General features: G+C 46.0%; 1 protein-coding gene across 3 annotated transcripts in view; it reads left to right on the top strand.

Annotated features, from left to right (window-relative positions):
• The window catches only part of OPRK1 (opioid receptor kappa 1), a 108,264-nt gene that overhangs the window by 14,110 nt on the left and 66,456 nt on the right, over nt 1–27,698 (top strand). Inside the window, exon 4 of one of the 3 annotated variants that reach the window (XM_067017563.1) lies at nt 4,492–8,488. The exons of 1 other annotated variant lie outside the window; for it this stretch is intronic. In XM_067017563.1, the coding sequence (XP_066873664.1) occupies nt 4,492–5,027 (536 nt within the window). In that variant the 3' untranslated portion in view covers nt 5,028–8,488. Of the gene's footprint in view, nt 1–4,491; nt 8,489–27,698 lie in introns of those variants that run through there. One more of the 3 variants, XM_059043540.2, reaches the window with a different exon arrangement.

Genomic DNA, 27,698 nt, shown 5'->3' with positions numbered 1-27,698 from the left:
GGGAGTTTCCAAGGTCGCAGTGAAAAGAAAAGGCAGGTGCTAAAATCATAGCTTATCCTGCATGGTACACATTTTTAAATGAAGCATAATCTTTTTCCTCTTAAACTACAAAATGAGTTCACTGCATAAGCACTGCAAGTGTTAAGCTGTAATACTTGGTAAATTTTAAGACAAGCCAAACTTTACCAGAGAAGCACTTTAAAATACGATTAATTACCCACAGGATTCTGTTTCTTGATACACACAACACATGAAATAAAATTGCAGGAAACTCTTCTGAGCCCTAGGGGTTGGTGCGTAATAACTTAGATTCAAGAGGAGATGCTGCATATGCAGTGTAAGGGTGAGGCTGATGGGCTGAATAACAAAAGAAGAGACAGATGGTTTTTTCCCCGGACAAACGAAGAATCGACTTTTACGGTTATACTTGTAAATAGTTACGTTATACTTGTCGACTTGCCCACTACTCCTGCAATCATTGTCGGAAAATGACATTCCAGGAGAAATGGATTTCAGTTAGGTTTTTGAAATCAAGACTCCTGGGTGACCAAGAAGAGTACTTTAGGTAATCTCCACGCGCCGTATCAGAGCTGCTTGGCATTGGCTTTTTTTTTTTTTGGCTGCGTTGGGTCTTCGTTGCTGCGCGCGGGCTTTTCTCTAGTTGCGGCGAGCGGGGGCTGCTCTTCGTTGTGGTGTGCGGGCTTCTCATTGCGGTGGCTTCTCTTGTTGCGGAGCACGGGCTCTAGGCGTGCGAGCTTCAGTAGTTGTGGCATGCAGGCTCAGTAGTTGTGGCTCGTGAGCTCTAGAGCGCAGGCTCAGTAGCTGTGGCGCACGGGCTTAGTCGCTCCGCGGCATGTGAGATCTTCCCGGACCAGTGCTCGAACCCGCGTCCCCCGCATCGGCAGGCGGATTCTTAACCACTGCGCCACCAGGGAAGCCCCTGTTCTGCTGCTCTTGAGTGAAATGTTTTGTGTATATCTGTTGAGTTCATTTTATTTTTAATGTTTTCAAGTCTGCCATTTCTTTACTGATTTTCTATGTGGATAATCTACCCATTGTTGAAAGTGGGATGTTGTAGTCCCCTACTATTATTGTATCTTTGTCTTGCCTCTCTTCAGTTCTGTTTATATATACTTGATATATTTAGGTGCTCCAATGTTGGGTGCATATATATTTACAATTGTTTATCTTCTTGATGAATTGACCCTTTTATCATTATATAAAATCGCCTCCTGTGACAGCTTTTAACTCAAAGGCTGTTTTGTCTGATGTAAGGATAGCTAGCGACTCCTGCTCTCTTTTGGTTTCCATTTTCACTGAATATCTTTTTCTGTCCCTTCACTTTCAGCCTATATATGTCTTTATTTTTATTTATTTATTTATTTAAATTATTTTTAAATTATTATTATTTTTTTGCGGTACGCGGGCCTCTCACTGTTGTGGCCTCTCCCGTTGCGGAGCACAGGCTCCGGACGCGCAGACTCAGCGGCCACGGCTCACTGGCCCAGCCGCTCCGCGGCACGTGGGATCCTCCCGGACCGGGGCACGAACCCGCGTCCCCTGCATCGGCAGGCGGACTCTCAACCTCTGTGCCACCGGGGAAGCCCTATATATGTCTTTAAAGATAAAGATGCACTCTTTTTCCTGAAATCAAACGTTGAATAAAAATGGGTGCTCGGACTTGGATTTCCTTGGTGGTTGCCTCAGTGCTCTCCTTTCCCCTTGTAGGTATAAGTTCAGCTTCCTGGACATTCCCGAGGATGTTTACAACTCTGTCACTGGATCTTTTCCAAAGTCTTGTAAAAGTCTAGTAGTTGATTCTTTCACCCACTCATTAAACATTTTGGGGGCTCCTACTACCCGCGAGAGGAAGCTGATTCCCCAGAGTTAAAGACGTGTCCAAATTGTAAACACCAGCCCTTCCGTTGCCTTGCTTACCTTAACAGGTTACTCTTCCATAATAACTGCTACATATTGTCAAGGGCTTCCTTGTGGTATTAATTTGTTTATTTAACAAATTCTTCTCCTCAAACACCACATATTCCTGCCTCCCTATGTGGCAGGGATTGAATATTATTCAAGGTGGATTGGGCACCTACCCTAAGGTAGTTTGCATTCTGGATGGAGAGAAAAACGTGAGGAAAGGCCACAGATTATTACAGAAGAGTTTCTGTCTGGTTTCTGTCTAGCTTCTGTTATTACATAATAATAAAAATAATATAATAGTATAATAATAAGTACAATATAGAGAAAATATAAATTGCAGGGACGAGCTCTGTTCAAATGGGTCAGCCTCTGTATAAATGTCTCTGAAGTGACATCTAAGCTGCGGCCGCCCACACAGACGAGGCACTGTGGGAACGCAGAGGAGTTACGCAGAGGAGAGAAAACCGTCAAGGAAGCTAGGGAGCGACGTGCCGCCCTACAGAGTTGTTTAATACGTGCATTTCTTGGGGCTTCCCTGGTGGCGCAGTGGTTGAGAATCCGCCTGCCAATGCAGGGGACATGGGTTCGTGCCCCGGTCCGGGAAGATCCCACGTGCCGCGGAGCGGCTGGGCCCGTGAGCCACAATTACTGAGCATGCGCGTCTGGAGCCCGTGCTCCGCAACAAGAGAGGCCGCGATAGTGAGAGGCCCGCGCACAGCGATGAAGAGCGGCCCCCGCTCGCCACAGCTGGAGAAAGCCCTCGCACAGAGACGAAGACCCGACACAGCCATAAATAAATAAATAAAATTTATTAAAAAAAAATAAGTGCATTTCTTCTATGATGATAGTGATGATTTTTTTAAAAATGACTTTGGTCTTATTTCCATAAACACTAACGCAGGAAAAGAAGAGAGATCCTTGTTTGTTTCTTGGAGTCTTCCTAGTAATGGTACTTTGGACAATGGCTTTTGTAGGGAATCAAAAATTGCAAGTTATTCTGGGAGCTTTCATTTACTATTGAAAGGTTTGATTTGGTGTTTAGTTGATAGAAAATGACTCTAAGATAGTCATCTCTATTAATTGGCCAAAATGATTATACTCTTTGTGTTTTAAAGTATGTCTACTCGAAATTCTAAGATTTTGTTTTACTAAGGGATATATGATTAAGGGCACATGAAGATGTTTTAGAAAACACTAATAGAGCTCTTTCACGATTTGAAAAATATTCTTATACTACTTTTAAAGCGGATTTTCCAGTGTCAGAAGAAAATATTTTCATTCTAAAAATCATAACTTAGTATTGTTCATGATTCCTTTATCTAAAGAAGAATCAGGACAAAGAGAGTTTAGCCTGCTCTGTGCTCAGTGGCTGATGCTTGGGGAAAAGGGAGCCCGGCAGGGGTGAGCGGGCCCTGCATTATAAAATGTTCTTATCCTGGGTTTCTGCTCTTTCTAATATTATGGGCACTCCAAAGAGAATACTGTCCAGCAAAGAGAAGCAGAGCAATTAAAGCCATTTTCTAAGTAATCCTATAAACATAGTCGTTTTATCTGTTACATAGTCAATGTTGGCAAAAGTAAAAAATGTGTCCGGGGCTTCCCTGGTGGCGCAGTGGTTGAGAGTCCGCCCGCCGACGCAGGGGACGCGGGTTCGTGCCCCGGTCCGGGAGGATCCCACGTGCCGCGGAGCGGCTGGGCCCGTGAGCCGTGGCCGCTGCGCCTGCGCGTCCGGAGCCTGTGCTGCGCAACGGGAGAGGCCACGGCAGTGAGAGGCCCGCGTACTGCAAAAAAAAAAAAAAAAAAAAAAAAAGAAAGAAAAATGTGTCTGATTTATGAATTTCCTTAATGATGCTGATGCGGGTGATTCTCTTCCTCCTTTCCCTCCCCCCCTTCTATTTTCTTCTCCTCCTTTTCGTCCTCCTCCTGTTTTTCTTCTTCAAACGTTTACTCACGTTTCAACAATGCTCTCAATCACAGTGACCACCATTAGTTCCATTAAATCACAACAGCTGGGTCATATTTAGACATTTTTTTGTTTAAACTTTTATGGACCCACATAGTGATTTCTTATAAACCACTTAATGTTTTTTGGACAAGTTGGCTTTTGTTAATTTGAATGGCTAGATCTGAAATATTTAATCATTTGTTACAAATAGATACTAGCTTTTATTGTCAGAGCCTTTGCTCTGGGAGAATGGTTAATGTATGGAAACGCAAATAAGTACTCACGCTATAAATGAACAATTTAGCTCTTGTGAAAATCATCGTCAACCCATCCCACAAGGAGCTCATTCGTTTTGCTGGCTCATCGTATTTCTTCAGCAGCATTTTGTGTGTTAGGAGTGAATGGTGACCTTCTGGCTTCATTGTTCTGTGTGCAAAGACAGCATGGTTAATATGCACGGCATTCGTTCCTAACTGGGGATCTGCTTCGGGTAGTAGCGTCTCACCGTAATTGCACCTCTGCAACCGAAGGCGTTAAAACTCACATTCTGAAAACCCGTGGCAGCCACGGCGCCAGCGACTGATGTTCCTTTTGTGGCTTTGCTTTGTCACCTCCTCCAGACCTGGATGTCGTGGAGTGCTCCCTGCAGTTCCCGGACAACGATTACTCCTGGTGGGACCTCTTCATGAAGATCTGCGTCTTCGTCTTCGCCTTTGTGGTTCCCGTCCTCATCATCATCGTCTGCTACACCCTCATGCTCCTGCGCTTAAAAAGCGTCCGGCTCCTCTCCGGCTCCCGAGAGAAGGACCGCAACCTCCGTCGCATCACCAGGCTTGTGCTGGTGGTGGTGGCCGTCTTCGTCATCTGCTGGACACCCATCCACATTTTCATCCTCGTGGAGGCGCTGGGGAGCAGCTCCTACAGCACGGCCGCGCTCTCCAGCTATTACTTCTGTATCGCCTTAGGCTACACCAACAGCAGCCTGAACCCCATCCTCTATGCCTTTCTCGACGAAAACTTCAAGCGCTGTTTCAGGGACTTCTGCTTCCCAGTTAAGATGAGGACGGAGCGCCAGAGCACCGACAGAGTCAGACATACCGTGCAGGGTCCTGCTCCCCTGCGGGCTGCTGCTGATGGGAAAAATAAACCAGTATGACTCGTCGTGGAGATGCCCTCCTGTAGTTCTCCGGGTAGAGAGGCGCTCAACGATCTAGGTTTAACTCAGGTTACTACCGCAGTCTGAGATGGAGGGGCAGCAGTTTTAACAGACTTTTAGGGATCTCATGGTCCGAGGTGGTGAGATGCCGGCTGCATTAGCGACCCCGGTCGGTGGAGACATCAGGGCTGTGGGGACAGAGCGCAAGAGGCCTGAGCAAGAAGACGCGGCCCCTGTCCAGGGAGGGGAAGCGAGGCTGGCTCCCAGGTCCTTTGAGGGACAAAGGAACGAGCCTTTTCCTTCCGGTTGCCTAGATTTTGTTCAGGACCCATCTGCTGTGACCCTGCTCTGCCACGTGGTGTCAAAAGCTCTGTTTAGGAGAAAAGAAAAGAAAAATAAAGTGGTTTCAGAGCTTAGCGGGCATCCAATCCGGACGCTTAACACTGACAGCAGCAACCTCATCAAGAAGGAAACCCGTGTCCAGGGCCCGTGCCCAGCCCGCTTAACGCCGTGTGGACACGCATCTCCTGTGGCTGCATGGGGAGGAGTTCTGCTTAAGACACCCACACCTGGGGCGTCTGCTGTGCATGTGTAGTAGAAAATTGTCCTGACGTTTACAAAGTCGTTTAAACATGCGAAAGGTGGTTATCGTTTAACCTCTTGAAAACTATGGCTTCCTTGTTTTTAGCATGCTATTCAGATAAATAACCTCATGATAAAGCATGTCCTGATGTCGAGAGACACAAAGTGGTTTAAATACTACCAACTATACATATAGTTTCACCTGTAAATAATAGTGCACGTCCAAATAAGGAACGGGCTTGCCTCCCTGCCCAGCGGTTTCCCGCGGGCCCGCTGATGAGATCCCGAGGTGAGTGGTTCAGGGTTGATGCCGAGACGTTTTGCTGCTGCATCAGCTTCTGTCTGCGAATCAGTCACGGCGCCATGACTCCCTGAGCGCCCGTTAGCCCTGTAATGGGTGTTCTGAGCCCAGAGCTCATGTGTTAATGAATCAGGAAATATTTAACTTGCTCCCGGGTTGTAGCCTTGGCAGAATCTAACTTATAAGCAGCATCTCTTTGTGAATATGTCGCTGTTACCAGATTCTGTCTGTTCATGGAACGAGGACATCTTGCTCATGTAAATCTTGAGGTACTATTTTGTGGCTTTCAGCGAGAAGTGAAATTGATCCTAATTGTGGGCTGAACGAGGACGTCATGTCGCCCGCGGTGCTTGGGCGTCCCTGGCACCATGTTGCCTGAGGAGCACACCTGCCGAGGACAATGCCAACGGACAGCACATTTAGGGTAATTTTGCTAAAACTTCCAGGTGACATATAAATTCCTCTTTCTTTCCCCTGAAACGTATGGTTTCAAGGTAATGGCTTTTTCTGCAATTTGCCTGGGCAGAAGAAAGGGCTAACTTAGAAATAACACCCATCTCTTCTTTAAGCCTGTATGTTACTAGGGCAGCATCCTGTGGAATTTATAGGAAAATCAAATGTATATACTGTATAACTACCGACATCACTACATCGATAAGTTCTGTTCACTGAGCACTTTCTCTCTTGTGTGTGTACTCTCTCCTTTTGGAAGCATACCTTGCATGGAAGAGTTTCACGTGGTTTCAGAATTTTACTGTGATGATGTTTGTCTGCTTTGCAGATTTTCATGGCACCTAGCACAGCTGAGTGAAGGTAGACGGGCAAGGTTTTCCCCGATGAAAATGAAGTGCTCTTTTGAGCATTTCTTACATTTCATTGATTTTCTTAGGTGTCCTTGTATTCTTTTTTTTTTTTTCCGATACCCGGATTTCTCAGCGTTGTGGCCTCTCCCTCTGTGGAGCGCAGGTTCCGGACGCGCAGGCGCAGCGGCCACGGCTCACGGGCCCAGCCGCTCTGGCGGCATGTGGGATCTTCCCGGACCGGGACACGAACCCGCGTCCCCTGCATCGGCAGGCGGACTCTCAACCGCTGCGCCGCCAGGGAAGCCCCGTCCTTGTATTCTTATAGCGAAAAGTACGTAGGAATGGCTTAAATACTGGTTGACATTCACCCCATGGTTAAAAATTTTGGCCATTGTATGAGATGGATATTTAAATGGAGGGTTCCAGGAACAGACCCTGCTGATGTGGGAAATATGACCATCTCTAAATTCACACTCCACATGCCCTCATAGTATCTTGCCATTATTGCAGTCTAAAGGTTAGCCTGAGGGCCCTGCATCTCTTCGTGTCTAAGTTTGCAGCCCCAGGAGAGAGACAAACAGCTCTCAGTGCCCGTGAGGTAATGGTGTTCCAAGCTTCTCCATTGTTGGAAGCGCCAGAGTCCCCAGACCAGAAGAGGAGAGGACGGCTATGTCATTTTAGGGCAGTACTTTAAAGGATGTTAAAGTGAATCATGTATGTTAGGAAAACTATTTCTTACACAAATATATTTCTTTGTCAAAGGTGTGTATGCGTGCGTGTGAGTTGAGTGTATGTGTGCATGTGCATTGTGTGTGTGCACGCGTGGATACTGTGGGCGTGCAGAGTGTGTGAGAGTTGAGTGTATGTGTGTGCATTGTGTGTGTGCATGCGTGGATACTGTGGACGTGCACAGTGTGTGAGAGTGTGTGTCTGTGTCCCATCTCGTCGTGTTCCTGTTCTCCAATCACGGCAAGGAGTGTACTGTCCACTGTGTCTCTTTGGGACCAGAACTGCACGTTTCTAACCTTGAATTCAGCTTCCTCCATGAGCCCCTTCTCCCCTCTCTGGCAAGAACTGGAAGACAGGACCTAGTGAGGGGTCAGAAAAATGCAGAGAAATAAAACTGTGCAGGAGGCAGCAATGAGGATGAAAAACCCTAATTCCGACTGGAAGAAGAGAAGAACCACCTTTAGTGTCTTGTATTACTCTTATGAATCTGGATGCATCCCCTATGCAGAGTTTAAGTCAAAACTCCAGGCTTAATACTAAAAAGGAAGCATAGTTTGGAAAGATCGTTTTGAAAAAAATCAAGGAAAATTCACATAAGTCTTATGAAAATGGTTTCATTCTACGATGCATTACTGAGAAACAAAGTCCTCAAATCTATATAACTGGTAGCAGGCAATTTATAGGTGTTTCATCTAGTACTGGGACATAAGAAGAATAACTGGAATAAAAGGAATACATTGGCTGGCTTTAAATTAGAGCTTTTTAAGGAGAAAAGTGTGACAAGATTGCATGTCCACTCAGTGAGATTTATTTTCTAAGCAAGAGCTGCCTGGAAGATTCAGCATAAATATGAAAATCTCTTCCCCAAAGGGCATGAACCTGCTTTTGCCCTAAGGCACTTTTCTTCTCTGAAACAGAAGCATATGCATATAGTCTTTAATGTATATTCTTTATATCTTATGCTTAGAAGGTGGTAATGATGCATTGTACATATGATTGTGAGCCTTGCGATGAAATAAAAACTGTACCGAAAATCACATCACTCCATTACTGTGCTCGGTCGGTCATTTATTCTTTAATGGCTTCCATGATGCTGCACTTCGGCAAGAACGATGCTCACTGTTTCTCAAGAATAGAAACTGTTGCTTTAATTTTCCATCCACGACAATGTTGTAGGTGATTCATGGAAAGCAATGGAACACGTAGGAATCTAAACCGTGTATGATTTAAACTCCCAAACCTATCAATCACTTAGGAAAATGCACTTGTTTCCAGAGTAATACTACCAAGACCCCAGAATCAATGGTACATACTGCCTGCCCTATGAAAAGCCACTTTTTCACTTTAAAAAATATGCAAAATTCAAAATCAAACTGTCCCACCAATAAAAACGTGAAAAAAAAAATCAGACTGTTCTGGAAACAGAAGCAGCCTTCCGCCCTGTTCCCAATAAAATACAACCACATCACTGCCATGAATTGTTTCTAAACCTCAGGGTATTTGAACACACATAGAACAATTTAAAAAACAGTATCTTGACAAAAGAAAGATTTTTTTGTACATAAAAACAAAAACTTAGGAAAGGGAAGTGAAAAGGGGAACTCCTTTTGCTAATTGGGGAGGACACACTAGCAAGTCCTATTCTTATTTAAAACTGCAAATTTCTTACTATTATTTATCTTTAATTGCTAACTCAATTTTTCATTAGTGATTGGAGCTCAAGTATGTTTTAAGATTCCAATTTTGGTGGATCCTTCCAAATAGAATTGGAAAAGTCTAAGGATGCAAATAGTTTTTCATTTGAAACAAGGTCCTTTCCTTGGGCTGGATGCTATATATTTGGTGGTAAAAATGCTGTAAAAATACGCTGAACATGATTAGAAATTTATTTTTTAAGGAAATTGTTAATATACTTGACTGGAGGGAAAACTCAATATGCAGCAAGTTGTAGACATTATGACATCTTTTCCTCTCAGTAATAAACTTACAGCACTACGCATTTTAGCGGACAGTGTCCACGTTTGTGGAAACTAGTGATAACAATAACAAATGAACATTATAATTAATTTTTTTCAATAACTGGTGCTTGAAAGGATGTTCATTCAGATTTGTGCCAGGAGTCATATTAGATTCTGGCTAGACAGGTAAACAAAACAGATACACTTTTGAGGCTTACAGTCTAAGAAAAACAAGCAACTAAAGAATTAATTATGATGTATTGCACTGGAGGCACAAATGAGTGGAATGTAGCCTATTCTGAAAGGTCTACCTGTCCATCAACCTAGATGTATTTTTACAATTGCTCTACCCATGTCTTTATGCTACACTTAAAACTACTAGAAAATTTAAAATAACAGTATTCCAATAATTGGATGTAACTGACACGGCAACTACTAAATCATATGTGACTTATTTGAGTTTCAAAGAGTCAAGGAAGCCAATATGTTGGAAATCAAATAATTTAGGAACAGTATAGTCTTGGGATTATACCAGAGGATGAGACGTTGATAATTATGAGGTGTGCTATAAACAAGTACGTAAAACACAGACCAAACCACAGGGTCTAATGTAGTTGCTTTTAATATCTTTAGTGGAGCTGGAGAGTACAGAGTTGAAATAGCTGGTCTGCAGTCAATTCGCTGCCCATGTGGAGGGGGTGGGGAGAAAGGAGCCAGGTGACTTCTTCTCAGCGGGACCTCTGGACCTCTGCTAACTAATGATTTTTGCTCCGTGGAAGAGACCTTATCTACAGAATGCCCTTAGCAGGATGTCCCTGGCTGGAGGATCACTTGGAATAAACCTATAATCTATAGGTTTATGGTTTGGGGTGGGGTATAAAATGGATATGTTTCATAATCTATACACTTTCCATGCTGTTCGAGGTGATCTAAATAATAATATTATTTAGGGGAAGAGAGTCCATGTCTGATGTAAAAAGAAGGACCAGGGAGGCACACTGAAGTCTCAGCTGTCTCTCTATCAAAGTCGTAGATTTCCTATATTCTCGAAATTACCAATAAAACTTGATATTTCTATGGCATAACGCACCTCAACCTGAAATTCAGGCTGAAAATATGCAGTTTAAGCCTGAGAGATGGGGAATTCCCTGGCGGTCCAGTGGTCAGCGGTGCTTTCACTGCCGGGGTTTCATCCCTGGTCAGGGAGCTAAGATCCTACAAGCTTCGTGCCAAAAAAAAGAAAAGGGCCTGAGAGTTACTAAAGGAAAAGATCAGTTAATTTTGGATTTAAAAAGAACAATGCTTCTATGGCAATATATAGTATTAATCATCATAAAACCTTACATTTTTGGCTATACTAAGTGCTTTACAGGTCCTGAGTTAATACTCTCAACAAGCCTATGAGTTAGTTGTGTGAAACAGAGATGTCACGAAAATTTGCCAGTGTCACATGTTAGTAAGTGTCAGAGGTGGGAAAAATGTGATTATTACATGCAAAGCAATGGGCTCTTTTAGAGTCAGAGTTCACAGGAGGTTGGTAAGTTGCAACAGATGCAAGTGGGTGGATAAGAGCTAGTACAGACTTGGGAAATGGATTACCTGGCTTCAGATCCCAGCTCCAGGTGAGATTTGGGTGGTCTTGTGCAAGACGTTATCTTTTCTGCACTGCAGCGCCCTCTATAAGACATTGACAAAAAGAATATCTACCATCTGGAATTATTGGGCTCATACAATACTACAGTCAATACTCAGCAAGTGTTAGTTAATATAATAATTATTATTCTCCATTAGCTTCACTGCAAACACGTTGTATTCCATTATTTCTATGGTTTCTTCCAATTCTAAAGTCGTACAACTCTGAGATCCGCGTTGGCTGCGTCTCGTCACCACGTGACAAATCTGGACACGTGGCATCTAGCAGGTAGTGAGGACACGACTCACATCTACTGTCACCTCCTTCGCACCAGTCACTGCAAAATAAAACGTGGACACAACTACGTCCTGGGAAGGGGTGTGAGTGTTCCACCGTGACCAAAACAGGGCTTTGTCTTCCAGCGTCATGAGCGGCCCAGCCCAAGGGCTTTGTTTCCTTCTCCGAACTTAGAAGGTATTCATTCCTGACAAACGAACTGCCTTATCCTCATTGCTTGATCCCTCCTGTAAGTGAGGGTTTGTACTGGGAACAGGAAAGGACTGACCTGGTTACTTTCTACCCTGAAGGGACCCCCGCAGCTGGTGTGTAAGGCACAGGGGGCTTTGTTTGCCATGTAGCTCAGGGATGCTCAGTGTCTCAGGTGATAGACACGAAGGGATTCAACGCTCAAATGATGATGTCAGGGCTTTGTTTTGCTCCTCATAGCTTTGTTCTTCTGTGTTGCCTTCATTTTCGGGAAATCTCTCTCTGTGGTACTGGCGGCTCCAGGCTCACATGGTCCTGATCGCTCATGATACCCAAGGAACAGAGGGGCCCTCTCTCTTCCAGCACCCACACATCCAAGGAAGGGACTCCAACTGCCGCATCCCTGCATCAATCCCTGTTACCGGGGGATGCCAAACTCCGAGTGGCCAGACCTGGTTTATGGGCCCCTTATCCAGCCCCATGTGTGTACTAGCAGGGAGGGGCTGGGGAAGGGTAGTTTGCCTTGAGCCTCATAGAGTGGCTTTCCATTAGAAGGAGGAATCTATTACCAGAGACAGGGAATGGACCCTGGGAGGAGAAATACAACAGCTATCCACCAGTGTATCCATCTGGCCAAACTTTCGCCCTTTCCCCAAGGGCTCTACAGGAAGGAAGGGGAGGAAACTGGCAGGAAGAGAAAAACGGAGACAGCAGCTTTGCAAGGAATGTACCCGTAAAAGGTACCTGCAGGTGGAGAGTAGCAGCGTAGCGCAGGGGTATAGTACATACCACAGGGTCCAGGGACATGGCACTCAGACAAACTCCCTCACTTCTCTCCTTGTGCTCTGGGAACTGGGCTCCGGATTTACGCCTAACCAAGAAGAAAACCCACACTAAAGATATTTATGTTCCTGAGTGTTAATAGCAATTAGTATTCAAATTTACAAATTTTGGATTAATAAAAGAGAATAGGGTATTCTGAAAATTAGTAAGTAAAATTTAGCACATAAGCCACAGAACAATGAATACTTTTGAAGAGTTCTAACACTGACATTATTTTATAAATAGTACCAGGTGATATTTGTTAGGAAAAAAATGAATATTTGCAGATGTTGGAATAACACTAAAAATGGCACTGCTAATACAGAACATGGTGTACAGTTGCTCGGCACTGCCGACTAAATTAATGCTTTCTTGCACCTGCCATACCTTCCGTGTCTTGCAACTTTTCTATATCTTCCATAAAGATGATACTTTGTCATATGGTGGCTATTTATACTTACATTTATCCTGCAACTATCAGGTCTAAATTAGCCATTGTTTCAAGGAGGATGGAGCCAGGCATTACATTGCCATGGAGAAGAGATTATGATACAGGGACAGTGAGAGGAAAATTCATAAAATGATGTGTTTTCCATCAGCATACAGAGAAGAGGGCTCTGCCGTTCTTCCTGTGACTGCACACAAAACTGTGACACGTGCCAGCCGGAGCATGTTTCCGTTGGACTGAAAATTAGGAGTGTTTGTATTCTGAGATAATTTGAGGAATAATGCACCAATACATACTGAATTGATTTTTTATTTTTAGTGCTGACTTTTTCTTTTTGTAAACTAAAATATTTTTTTTCCATAGCCTGTTTTCATTTTTGAGTTCGGCTTACATGAACAAACTGTGATAAGATGACCCTCTTAAGGTCATTTGTTTTTCTCTTTCTGACTTACTTCACTCTGTATGACAGACTCTCGGTCCATCCACCTCACTACAAATAACTCAGTTTCGTTTCTTTTTATGGCTGAGTAATAGTCCATTGTCTATATGTGCCACATCTTCTTTACCCATTCATATGATGCTGATCTTAAACTGTCCTCTTTTAGAAACATTTGGGAACATGTCCCAAACCCCTTCCCATCAGCCACCTCCAAACAGCTACAGGCTCTCTGAATCCAGCTGCAGAATCTTACAGGTAATTTGTATTTTCTCAGAGGCTAGCACAGTGCTTTGTATATGGTAAGATCAACTAAGTATCTGGAACAGATGTGTAAATGTTTCCATTTTCTACATATAAGCTACAGAATCCTGAACAGTATGCAATGATCTTAAATTAGGAACTTGGAACCCTGGGCTCTGATGTTAACTAGCTGTGTATCCTTGTCTTACCTTCCAAGGCTCTTAATTTCCAGTGTAAACAAGGAGGTGCGAACAAAAGTCACAAATATTTTATTCTGTGAGTAAGCCTAATCCTTGCCTCTAACTTCATTCCTGTCGGATTTACTGTGACCAAGTTGGGTGCGGGTAGGCGGGTGCTGAAGGGCTGCGGGGAGAAGGAAGGGTCGTCACGGAAGGGATTCTCCTTGAGGCGATAGTCCTCATGATAACAGGTATGTTTGTCACTCCAGAGCTTAGCTGAAAATGGTGCAGCAGGAAATGGTGATACGGCCTTGATTGGGAGACCTGGGGGGTGTCCTGCTGAGCCCTTCTGAGTGCTTTCTTTAAAAGAAATCATCTCCTGAGAGCTACTTTTTTTTTTTATAAACCTTTTCTCCTTCACTCCTGGGTATCGCCTATACCGAATTTGTGATAAGTGTTCATTTGAAAATCGAGAGTAAAATATCAATGCACATATTATGAGCTAAACTGTGTCCCCCCGCCAAAAGTTCATATGGTGAAGTCCTAACCCCCAGAACTTCAGGATATGACTGTATTTGGAGATAAGGCCTTTAAAGAGGGACTCGAGTTAGAATGAAGTCATTAGGGTGGGTCTTAATCCAATGGAACCGGTATCCTTATAAAAAGAGGTTAGGACACAGACACACACGGAGGAAAGACCAAGTGAGGACACAGGTGGCCACTTGCAAGCCAAGGAGACAGCCAACTCTGGTGACACCTGATCTCGGACTTCTAGCCTGAAAAATTGTGAGAAGATAGATTTCTGTTGTTTAAGCCACTCAATCCGTGGCACTTCGTCATGGCTGCCCTAGCAAACTAAGTCTACCTGACAGAGCAGCTGCTCGTGGTATATACTTCAGAATGGTTACTTTCCCCGCCTCCGGCTTGAAGCAAGCATGGATTATTCCCTGATCTTCATCTCGAGGGCCTGGTGGTGTTCCTGGGGGAAAAACTCACACAAATGTGCCCCCCCCACCCCCCGCCAAGACTGGGCCCACAGGGGTGTTGGTTTTCTCTCGAGCTGGTCCACACTCAGCGCGCAGGAATTAGTCACTTCTCCTTCCATCGTTCCCACGAGCTGCAGCATCGGCTCCAGCAAAGCTCTGGTTCCCTGTTTCCCACTCTTCAGCTTTCAGGCTGGTAGTTTGCCCCGTGACCTCAGTTCTCTGATGGATCCCCCCGAAAGCCATTGGTTCTCAGTTCTTCTCCGTCTTTTTCTTGCTGCGAGGCGGGGAGTGATCACTTCTGAGCTCGTCACATGTCAGACCAGAACCCGGAAGTCTCTGGAAATAAAGCCGAGTCGCGCTACGTTGCTCATTTGTGCCCCGAATGCAGGGACCTGCCATGACTTGGAATAGAGAATGGCTCTTCACAGACTTTGAGGGCAGTTTGGCCACAGACCATGTGAAGCTGGATAGAAAACTCAACACAATGGTGTGTTAATACCATCTACCCTTTGACTTTTTGCTCTGTTGCTCTGTACTTTGAGCAAGTGACTCAATGCAGAGGTCAAAGAAACTAAGCCACCTTAGTTTATAGCCGACTTCACGTAGAAGCACTATAAATAGATGTCACACCTTCTTATAAGAGTAATCAGCTTTCTCTCCAGAAAATTAACATATTGTGAGAGACTCGGGACTCTCAGGAAGCCGGAATATTCACGACAGATCAAATTGTCAGTTAAGATGCTCGTGTCTTCTGAGTGATGGAGACGCCCTCTCGGGCTCACAGGGGGCTGGTTCAGATGCCGACAAGACCAGAGTTCTCTGGGTTGTAGAAGGAAAGCTTGTGCCAGTGCTACTGAATTGTGTCGTTTAAAGTTGGCGCTAAGCCTCCGCTAAAGTTCAAGAGTGCTCTGTCTACAGAGGGCAGGAAAGTGGGAGACAAGGTTTTCCTGTAGCGCACAAGTTATCTTTTTGTCACTGCTCTCAGAAAGCTACGAACTTGCTTGTGTCAAGAGCACACGGGTTATTTACCAGAGAGGGAGCCACGTTGCGCCATGGTTTTACACTGGTGGGTAAAACACCTGGCCCATGTATTAACACTCGTCTCAGATCCACTCCAGTGTTTTCTGTCGTAGGTATTTGGAAACAGAAGTCAAATAGAATGTCTCCTAGGCCACTGATATCCTCTAGTTGAACTTTTTCTTCAGAAAAATGGTTTCCAAACTAGTATGCCTTATATAAGCAATGAAAAATACAGCATTTATTGAGTTTCATTTTGCATACTATATACCATTTGGATTGGGAGGTAACAGTATATACGCTTGGGATTTTCACGGATTAAATGTAAATGCTGAAGTCATAATTGTAATCACTATGGTGAGACCTGCTGTTGGGCATTAAACTCTCCTCCTGGGACATTCGGGGCTGCCACAGACAATAACAACAACGCCATGCATTAAGTGCTTTGTGTGCCAGCCGCCGTCTAAGCACTTTCCATGTATTAGCTTATTTAACCCTATATAATCCGGTGATGCGGGCAGTACCACTCTTCCCATTTTACAGATGATGGAATTAAGGCTTCTGAGGATTAGACGACCTATACGAGCTCATGCTCTGCGGCCCAGTGCTAAATAAAGTTTTTGCAAAGAGATGACTCTATTCTTTGAGGCTTTAATCAACGAGGGTGATTTCAGATTCAGAGTCTCACAGGTATCATCGCAGAGGAGACTGATGGTCGCTGAGAGAAGACTCCCTGAAGCCCTGGTCATACTCTCGGGCTACGCTTTACCATGGAAAGGCTTTCATTCCTTAAGATGCAATAATGGAGAGGGAGGAACGGCTTGCAGTGGACTAGCTGATACCTGTAGCCACAGCCTCAGAGGAAATAACTTGTTCCTTTTTTGCTTTTGGAGAATGGCTTGAGAGCAAGAAAGAAAACCCATCATGCATTTCACATTGGTTTCAAATATTTGATCGTAAACCTTTGAAAACACGATCTCTTTCCCAGAGGCTCCCTGTATTAGATCCTGGAGCTGCCATAGCAACTACCACAAAATGGGTAGCTTGAAACAACAGAAAATGTGGGCTCAGTTTGGAGACTAGAAGTCTGAAGTCTGGGTGTCAAGAGGACCAGGCTCCCTCTGAAGTTCTGAAGGTTCTGGGGAGGCTCCTTCCTTGCCTTTTCTTAGCTTCTGCTGGTGGCTGGCAAAGCTAGCTGTTCCTTCATATGAAGACACTTCATTCCAATCCCTGCCCTGGCCTTATGCCCATGCGTCTTTTTTGTCTTCTTTCTCCCCTTGTAAGGACACTAGCACACTGTCTGCAGGATCACCGTAATCCAGAGTCACCTTGCCTTAACTTGATCACATCTGCAAAGACCCCATTTCCAAAGAAAGTCATATTCTGGGGTTCTGGGTGGACATGGATTTTTTGGGGAGATACTGTTTGGAAGTTGGATAGTTAAATAAGACTTTGCTGACTGGTATTCCATTGGATGAGTATGTCAGAGGGCTTTTTCTTATTTTCCTTTTTTATTGGACACATGAGCTATTATTAATAAAGTGTCATAGACATTCTTGTACACGCCCTCGGGTAGAGACATGTAGTATTTATTTGTTTTGAGTAACTACCTCGGGGTAATATTGCTAGGCAATAGTTTAGTTTTCTGAGAGACTGCACATAAGTAATCTCGAAAAGTCAAAGAGGTCATAAGCAAAAAAATTTCCATGAGGCTAGCGATTCTCTTGACTGGCTGGGTATTAGAAAACGCTATGGGGCGTAAAAATATTGGATAGCAAGCCGTGTCCAGAATCAGCCCTGAGGGAGGGGCGCAGTGGGAGGCCCTTGCATTTCTAAAGAACCACAGGGAAGTCTGGAATGTGGTTGGTGCTAACAGCCGTGGATCTGGGTCTCAATGAGCTTAATGACAAAGGGAGGACTCACTTACCTGCTCTCCTCAAGGACTAGCATGGTGTGGGACCCGTCGAATACGGGCAACAGCTCTTTGTTGAATGCGATGTTAGACACTGTGGCTTGAGTATTAAATGTCCTTGCTTTGCCCTAGGGAGCACATCACATACCAGGTACCGAAATCGAAACGCTCAAGTAATTTCAACTAAAAGTCCTGTGGTCCACAAGTACATCACACTTATATTTTCAGGGTTCCCAAACCACAGTTGAGGTCATTTTCATCTTTATGTTCTCCATAAAACCTGGCAAAGCGTCTTACGCTTAGCAGGTGCTTAGAGAAGACTTGTCTAATAATTAAACCAACAGAATAAAATGGAGTGGTTCTTATTACAATCATTGTAGTATGGGGAATGCACACGGAAATTTTGAGAACCCACAGTTCTTGTAGAACATTAGCATGGTTTTAACTGTAAACACATTAAAATCACAGGCTTCATTAAATTAATTCTCATGAGTCTAAAGACGGTGGAGAACTTCTGAAGGTCTGTCCGAAGGGAAGTCCACGGGTTCAATGTTTAATCCAGCTCTGGACCCTCGACCACCAGTCTGTATCAACCACGTGTCCTGACTATTTCCGTGGTGGCCTCCATTTTAACCTTCAGATTTTAGTTACCGATTTTATAGATTCAGAGAAGGTGTTCACGCTTTTCCTGACCAGACATGGATCCAGGCAGAAAAAAAAAATCACTGTGGAACCACAGAGCTTCAGATTCTCTCTGCCAGCCCGTGTCCTGCCTTTCCCTTCGTGCTGTCTTCCCTACACATTTCTCAGCCCCTGTGACTTTTTGATTCCATCATCTACCCTACGTCACCTTAGAAACCCAGAAAATATTACATAGCATAGACCGCATTTATTTCCGTTCTGTTTCTTAGTAAACCAGCCCTGGCATTATCCTGCCACTGTTAACAGGCTATCATTTATTTTGCTGGAGACGGAGGGGTCATTTCTGCAGGACTATGACCAAGAAAATTCAAACTCCTTGTATGGAAGGAGCTCATATAGTTGTGGCCAAGACGTGCCTTTCAGCTTTCCCCTTTTTCACTCTCCACAAACGTCTGTGGAATAAATGAATGGACAAGAAATGAATGAATTATGAGGCGTGGAAGGTGCATGGCTCCGTGGCAGCAGTACACTTGCATTCTGAATCGCTCACTAATTGAACAACCTTATGTTAGCCATGTTTTTCTCACCTAGAAAATGAGGGTAATAACTGCCTCTCTGGATGATTCGAAAGAGGTGAAGACATGATTTCTATTGAAATGATTGGTAAATGATCAAGCTCTGTACAGAAATGGTTATCACACGAAATAATGATCTTGGCTCGCAGCCAAGAAGCTTTCCTGGGTTCCAGAATTCAGACTCCCTGCTGTCTTTGTTTTATAGAGAAAGGAGTCAGCCTAGGGCCGACTATTGCCTTTTGGATGGAAACTAAGCGTAAACTCAAGTCTCTGCGACCTCAGGGAAGAAGCAAATTCAGAAACTCTATGATATTGAGCCGCGTCTGGCCAGCTCTGTGGGTCAGATATGCTCGGGAAATGTTATATCAAAATGCAGCCAGACTTTGTGGGCTAGAATCCAAAGGGATTTTGTTAAGTCCAAGGTTTTCATTCTTGAACACAAAACATTTTGTTAATAACATCATCAGCCATGAAAAAGCAATTCTCTTTTCCTGAGAAAGCTTTTCTTTGGAGAAATTTTCTGTTCGTTGTGAAAGGCCCAAGCCCACTATCTGCTGAGAGATTTTTCTAAACCGTTGTCCTTTAAACGTGCTTCCATGAACGGCCCGAGCCCTTAGACGCAGCTCAGTTTTGCCTGGGGCAATTTTTCAGTGACGCAGATCCTGAAAATAAAGAAACGGTGAATTCTGATCACCGCCAACACACCACAACGGTTCCAGGCTTTTTTGTGGTTTTTTTTTTTTTTTTTTTTTTTGCTCAGTTAAACTTCATTTTTCCTAAGCTCCCTGAAAATGGAGCCTCAAGTGCACTTCACATATGGGAACAGTCGCACCCCAGGCCCCTCCAAGTGAGAAGCAAACTTAAGGAGTAAGGTGCAAGGTTCACACATGGACGTGCGAATGTAATTTTGTGACCAGTCCATGGGAAATCACAAGCAGTTAACCAAAATCCCCAAGATATTTAAATGTATATTTATGCTCTCCGAAAAGGGCTCCCTTGGTTTCCATGGCACCAGGGTCCTGGCTCCCGGGCCTCTCTGGCTTTGTGGATTCAGCTCCGTTGCTAAGTAGCAGAGTGTTTCCCGCAGAGACCCCTGCGGGGAAGGACCCCTCGGCCGTGTGTCGTCCGTGCGTCGGCTCTGCTGACTCTGCGCTCTCACGCCCGTTGCCTTAGGCTGCTCTGTTTTCCCACTACCTGTGGTTAAGGACGGCCTTTCTGTGATTTCGCTAGTGCTTGACGCTGTCACACAAATCCCTTCCACCTTAAATATTCTGAAAAACACCGTGTTCTTCGCTCACTGTGTCTCCTTTAACAATTGTCTGCAATTCCCCAGCCTTGTTTCCGCCCGACCTCTCTGACCCTGCACGGCTTTTCGCAGGAGCAGAGGGCCTGGGAAATCCATCACCTGCCAACCCTCCGTTCACCCAGGGGCTCTTGCCTTCTCACGCACCAGGCGCGGGGCGCGATCAGCTCCTGGGCGTCCATCTACCGCGTGGGAACCCTTCCAGACGCCTTCTTAGCCTCTGGGTAGCGCTGCCCTTTGTCCCTTCCCTGGCTCCCCTCCCCACCCGGACCTGCCCCTCGCCGCCCCCCATGACCCCATCCTCTCTCTCACTCTTCTTGTTTGATGTCAAAGCTCCGCCTGGGGGGCTGACCCCGTCTCTCATTTTAGCTCCAAATCCGAGCACCTCTGACTCCTCTTCCCCTCTCCCCCCCGTCCCCTCCCCCTTGTGTCCTTGTTTCCACGCTGTCCCGGTCAGGACGCCTTGGTCCCTCTGGGCAGCTTCCTGTGCCTGTGCTCTGCTGTGTGACCTGCAGTCCTCTCTCCCTTCCTCCCTGCACCTCCAGGTCTCCTTTCCTGTCTCACCTTGCGTCTCTCCTGCCCCCTCCTCCCTTAAAAATAACGTTCCGTCCTCCGCCAGGCCAGTCTGTATCCCCAGCTCAGGGTAACAACAGTTAGTGCTTCAGAGCATCTTCTAAGCCCTCTGAGCACTTCTTCATTATAGGTACACACACCTTACCTATGAGTCCTAAGAAAGCCCTATGAGGCAGACACTATCATTTTTTAAAAATTCTTTTCCATCACAGTTTATTACAAGTTATTGAGTATACTTCTCTGTGCTATGCAGTAGGACCTTGGTGATTATCTATTTCATATATGGTAGCGTGTATCTGTTCATTCCAAACTCCTAATTTATCCCTCCCCGCCCCCCTTGCCCCTTTGGGGACCGTAAGCTTGTTTTCTATGTCTGTGAGTCCGTTTCTTTTTTGTAAATAAGTTCATTTGTATCGTATTTTAAATTCCACATGTAAGTGATATCATATGATCTTTGTCTTCTTCTGTCTGACTTACTTTGCTTAGTATGATAATCTCTAGGTCCATCCATGTTGCTGCAGATGGCATTATTTCATTCTTTTTATGGTGGAGTAATATTCCATTATATATATGGACCACATCTTCTTTATCCATTCATCTGTCGATGGACATTTAGGTTGCTTCCATGTCTTGGCTATTGCAAATAGTGCTGCTATGGAGACGCTATTATTTTCTTTTCTTTCTTTTTTTTTTTTTTGGTGGCCTCTCCCATTGAGGAGCACAGGCTCCGGACGTGCAGGCTCAGCGGCCACAGCTCACGGGCCCAGCCGCTCCGCGGCATGTAGGATCCTCCCGGACCGGGGCACAAACCCGTGTCCCCTGCATTGGCAGGCGGACTCTCAACCACTGCGCCATCAGGGAAGCCCAGAGACGCTATTATTTTGATTCCCATCAGGATAGGTCACCCAAGAGTGGCCCGGGGCCTGGGGTCCTGTGTGGACCCCTGGGTGTGCTACTAGACCTCAGCTTCCCTCCATCTCACTGTCCTTCCCTTCCGAGGAGGCCCTGACCCCACGTAGGCGCAGAAAACTGTGAGAGCCGCTGAGTTCTGAACCCCGCCCTCTCGACTGGGACTTGTTGGCTTACCTGATTGTCAGTTGCATACCTTCTCCCCCCGCCCGCCGACACACACCTCAGAACTGCCCTGCACTGCCCAGCTGCTGCAGTACCTGCCCGGGGCCTGCCCTCACACCTGCTAGACGCGTGGACCACACCTGGATGGAGCGTTTGGCCTATTGTAACTTGCCTGTAGGGTGACTCTCCGAAGACCCTTAAACCCTCTGGCTCCAATTCTGATATGACCCTGACCAGTAGTTAAACCAGTCAATTATGACATTATCTTCCTCTCTAGTCTTATCCTAATTAAAATCCACACTGTCTAGCCTGGCTTCCTGAGCCGGCCAGGTCTGGTCCAGCCCCGAGACTGCTTTTGTCTCTCCTCTCCTTGCTCTTTTCTAGCTCTTCCAGGGGTCCCCCCACATCTCCACAGCCTTCCCTGTCTTGTGCACAATTACAGCAATGCATCGTTCCGCCAACTGAACGTAAACTTCCCCAGGCAAAGGGTGTGCCTGAGATCAGCGATCTTCCCGCTTGGCTGTGCAACGAAGTCACCTGAGAGCGTTCAAAATACAGATGACTAGACTGTGCTGAAACCCTACCGAATTTAGACCACTACCCAAGATGACTTTGGATGCTCCATGCCTGTGCGTAATAGACACTCATTGTTCATGGTGGTCTTTGTTTCTTTTGATTCTCCAATGAACTTGTCAATTACGTAGGCTGTAAACTGCCCGGCCCATGCCTGACCAGTAATAGGTATTCAGTAAATGCTAATTATTTCCCTTACGCCTTCTTTTAGTCTCTCAAGTTTTATAGCCTTCATTTGGTTAAATAAGCATTTTAACGGATTTATGTGCCCCATATTTCTTCCCGTTCTGTATATTTACGGCTTCTTCAGCTGGAGGTTCTCTGGCTTACTCTTGACCTTCAATTACCCCTTTCAGACTCTTTCTTTGGACATTTTCATATCAAACTTGTTCTTTAGTCTGCGTATTCTCAAACCTTCTGTACAATTATATATTCTGCCACCTACTCTTTTTTCTTTTTTAGCCTTGATCTTTGCTTCTTTATTTTTCACTATAACTTTCTTCCAGCAATTAGTGAAGTCGACCTTGAAATCTCAGAGCCGTTCATTTTTACATGTGTTTTTACTGTATCTTATTTTATTTAAATTCCCTGTATTGAACATTATTGGAAGACTTTGGAACTTAAAATTTGAGTTTTCTGTCTGATTGCAATGGCTTGTATAGGTGGAAAAGGTAGAAGAGAATTTCAGAGCTAAAAGAGATCTTAGCTGTTATCAGTTCACCTGCTTTGTTTTACGCATAAGCATCTGAGACACAGAGATAAAGTGAATTACCAGGGGTTACATTGCTAAGGAGTAGCAGACTCACTTTCTTGGTGGAAGCAGGGGAGGGAGAGTAGCTCCCACGTTTAATTGTGACATTTTAAATTGTACAATTGTTTTGAGCTCTGCATCTTCCGCCCCCATATTTAGTCTCTTAAAATGACAAAAGCACCTAACAATCAGAGGTTTGGGGTTTAATAATTTACTTCCAGCTCCTATTTGCAGCACGCAATATTCCTCTGAAATACCAGACACACCCGGCGGTGGCCAACAATAAATTTCCCATCTCCAGTTGGAAAAGTTCAGGTTTTCTTAGGATCCTGTGTTGCAGTGACTCTTGTCCAGAATTGGTACCTCCCCCCGAGATGGGGAACTTTAAATGTGCCAGTGAGAAAAGCTTTTTCTCCTTCAAGGAGAAGAGAGAAAATCACTCCTCAAAAGCCAGCAACCTGTCTGTGAGGTCTGTCTTTCTTCCAGTCTCGTCTCTTTGAGCTGTTTGGTTCGTTCCCATGCTCGCCCCTCACCCACCCCCCCGTGGAGCAAAAGAGACTGTAATCCAACCTGCGTTACGAGATACCAGCGAGTGGAGGCCTTGCAGAGGAGTGAGCACGGGACGGCGCGGTGCCGGCAGTGACCAGAAGCCACGGAGATACTCCTTCACCCCCAACACCCGATGTATGTGCTTCACAGAGCTGCAGGGGAACCTGTGGTCCTCGCGGGCTCATCGGAGTTGAAAACCCACATCCTGGTTTCGGGAAGATTCTGCCTTACCTGCACCAGCGATGAAACTCCCAGCTCCTCAGAGAGGAGGGAATATGCAGAGGGCCCTTGGTGGGAGTGGGTCCCGCCTCCCAGGTGGGGAGGTGAACGGGGGATAGGAGCTGCCCCGGGGTCTTTGCAGCCCCACCGCGCCCTGGGCAGCAGCCCTCAGCTCACAGAGACGGATGCCGTGGATGCTGCGAAGGGGGCTCCTCCGTGGAGGCTGAGCCGTCAGCGGGCTGACGGGATGCAGGCAGCGGGCTCGGGGAGGCGTCTACCACGGAAGGAGGCCACCGGGCGAAGAGGTGCGGCTCCTTGCTGCTCACTCAGCCGGTGTGAACGAAGGAGAGGAGACAGGGATGGTGAACGAGGACTGCACGGGGTGAGGAAAGCCAAGGGCGATCCAACCCGAGCCAATCGGCAAGGCCAATCCTTCGACGCTGGTGCGTCTCGATGCCTCTCTTGAGGCAGCGACCTTCGAAGCAGTGCAGTGAGTGGGGAGCGACCTGTGCAGGAGCCTCACCCGCCGACCAGCGAGATGGGGGGGGGAGACTTACCAACATCCCCGGATGGGGCCGCAGCAAACAGATGAAGAGCGCGTGAGCCGCTCTGTGCTGACACGAAGGATGGAACGCAGCTTCTCCCGGATTCCTCAAAGGCCAGATCAGCTGCGTCCTGAAAGCAAATGGCACTGGTGACTTTGCTAAGCCGCGGAGCCGCCAGTGAGCCCTGAAAACTGGCGTAAGGAAGAGTCACAGCTGCGACCAAACTGTCCACGCAGCGATGGATCACCAGTACCGCGTGCGGTTACTGCCTGAAGCTCAGGGACAAACACTCCATGAAGCACGAGGAGACTGAACCGACTGCTCTGCCATTGCCAGGCAGCTCTGGAAAGTTCCAGGGACAACATGGGCCTCGTGCCCTGGCCTCCGCCCCACGCACCCCACTCTGTCTGCTGCGCCAGGACACGGCTTGGCCACCTTCAGTGCTGCTTCTCCCCTTGTTCCTGGATTCACGCATCCAGCTTTGAGATGGTCCACGCCACCCACGTGACGCCTCTGGTCCCCTTGGCAGGTCCTGGAGAGAGACTGACACCGTCGGCCATCGCGTCCACCCAAACCACCAGCGACACAGAGGAGAGAGGGGAGCCCCCAAATCCTTCATCATGAAGGCCTGGCAGCCCTGCCACCCTGGCTGCAGCCCCCGCCTGGCCACGCACCCGCCACAGGCCACCTATCTTCTCCACACCTGGTCGCCCCTCCGGCCAGGGCGTCCCCAGGGCCACGTTCCTTTCCCGTGACGGAGCATCCTGGGCCCTTCCATTGGGTTTCCTCCCTTTTCTCCCTACGCTGGCCCCCCAGGGGTCACAGAGCTCTATAGAGTACATTACTACCATGTATACCGGGAGCCCCTGATTATATCCTCAGCCCAGACCTCTCACCTGAACCCCAGAGAATATACATCTAACTGCCTACTCAACACCTCCATTGGGCTAGGTATAGATGTGTCATAATTAACATATCCAAAATGAGATCCCCTCTGCCCCAAACCTTTTTCTCCCACAAACTCCCCTCAGCTGGGGATATCTGCATCCCTCTAGCTTCTCAGCATAAAAGTGTAAGTGACATACTTGCTCTTCTTTTTCTCTCATGCATTACATCCATCAGGAAATAATGCTGGTTCTGGCTTTCAAATATTCCTAAAATTCAACTTCTGCTAGAGTGACTGAGACTAGATTTATCTCCACTACAGAGAGCTAGGAACCTGGCCAGAATATGGGAAACAACGAGTTCGGGACACGGGAAAGCAGGCAGCCCAGGACTGTGACCCCTGAGAGGAGAGAAACGGATGGGATGAGCCCTGCAAGGGGTGATTTCTGCAAACGTCTGGACCACGGATGAGGAGGGGGCCCCCAGCAGAGCACAGTCACTGTGCTGATTCGAGGAGGCAGATGGAGTTCGGGGAGATGGATGTACCTGGAATAACCAGGTAAAACCACCAGACAAGGTCCCAGAATGTGCTGTGATGTCCCCTCCCCTTCAGCCTCTGGTAGAAAGTTAATCCTCTAACGTGAAACTCTACACATCCATGCAAAGAGCAAGTGCTGGGAGCTCTGAGGGGAACAGTTCCTACAGTTCACACAATCATTTGAATTCTGTCCAGCAGAGTGTAAAGAACTTGTTGAAACCTCGGGGAAATGGGTAGACATTAAAAGGGCTAATATAGCTCTACGGATAAGGATACGGCAGGCCTGCCCTAACAAAGCTTTAAAATAATCCCCCAAAGTATCAACACAACCCAGAGGAAACTTACTTGATGTCCCCAAAGAAAACTAACATTTTTAAAGTAAAATAACAAAAACTAAACATTCAAACGTGTAATACACAACATCTGGCATCCAATCAAAAAGATACTAGGCATGCAAAGAATCAGCAAATTGTGATCCATAAGCAGTAAGAAAATTAGTCAGAAATGATGGAAGTATCGGCAAGAACTTCTAAACTGCAATTATACATCTTATAAATGTGCTCAAGGATTTATGGTGAAACACCAACGTACTGAGGATATATGTACGTGTGTATAAATGAAACTTCTAGAAATAAAATATGGAATATATGAAGTAAAATACTGGGCGAGGTTAACATATTCAACACTGCCGAAGGAAAAAAAATCACTGAACTTGAGAACAGACGGGCATAAAGTAAGCCAGTAGGCGAGGCTGAAGTTCAGAAAAGAAACCCTCCAGCAGAGGTACGGTGGAGAGAGGCCATCACCGGGTGGGAGGGCTGGTGCAGGAAGGCTGGAAGGCACAGCCGTGCGTCTGCCATGAACAGCACCCTGCAGGACCCTCAGAGGTGCTCCCGGGCCACGCACTTCTTAGCACTGCACCCCAGAGGCACACAGAGGATCGGGAGTCCATCCAGAGAGAGAGCAGAATTACTTCCTACACACCTTGACCCCAAGGCCAGAATGTAAGCCTGGACCATCTGTTTCCAAATCCAGCGCTCTTTGCGCAATAAGAGCTTCTTCCCTTTTTATTTATTTATTTATTATTTATTTATTTATTTATTTTTGGCTGTGTTGGGTCTTCGTTTCTGTGCGAGGGCTTTCTCCAGTTGCGGCGAGCGGGGGCCACTCTTGATCGCGGTGCGCGGGCCTCTCACTGTTGTGGCCTCTCTCTTGCATTACAGTAGGTATTAGTATTATTATGTATTTGCTGCTTATAAGGGATCAGCTCTTCTGCTAAAAATTTTCATGTGAAACCTCATGCATGCTTCATAGCAAACTGATGGTGATAAATATTATTATTTCTATTTCACCAGTAAGAAAAATAAAACAGAGATTAAGTAATATTCTCAAGGCCATCTAGCTCAATGATGGAGTCAAGATTTGATCCCAAGTGTATCTTCTTGATGTGTCTGCCTCTGGGCCCATACGTTCTGCTTTCTCTTCTGTTACAGTGGGCAGACAATATTTAAAGTCCAATCTGCTCAATGTCTTGGCTTCTCTAATTACCATTCTCCCTCCCACATTTTACTACATTACCCATTGTCCTACTTGTTCGTTTGTTGCATTTACCAAGTCTGAGCTCACTTTATGTGTGTGTCTACTTGTTCATTTTTCTGTCTTCCTCTGCCTGGATGTGAGCTCCAGGAAAGCTGGACCCTGCCTCTCTTCATTGTCGCCAAGTTCTCAGCGCCTAAGGCAGCCAAGTCAGAAAACATTGGCTGAAGGGATGACTGACTTGGAAGCCCACCCTCTTAATGACTGCACTCAATTGATTTCTTTAGAAAGAATCTTGTATTCATTTCCTAGTGCTGCTGTACAAAGCTCTATGGCTTAAAACCACAGAAGCTTGTTGTCTCACGGTCCTGGA

Source organism: Kogia breviceps, chromosome 17 (genome assembly GCF_026419965.1).
Source record: "Kogia breviceps isolate mKogBre1 chromosome 17, mKogBre1 haplotype 1, whole genome shotgun sequence".
Lineage (NCBI taxonomy): Eukaryota > Metazoa > Chordata > Mammalia > Artiodactyla > Physeteridae > Kogia > Kogia breviceps.
Note: the sequence above shows the minus strand (reverse complement) of the source record. Positions and strands in the feature narration are given on the sequence as shown.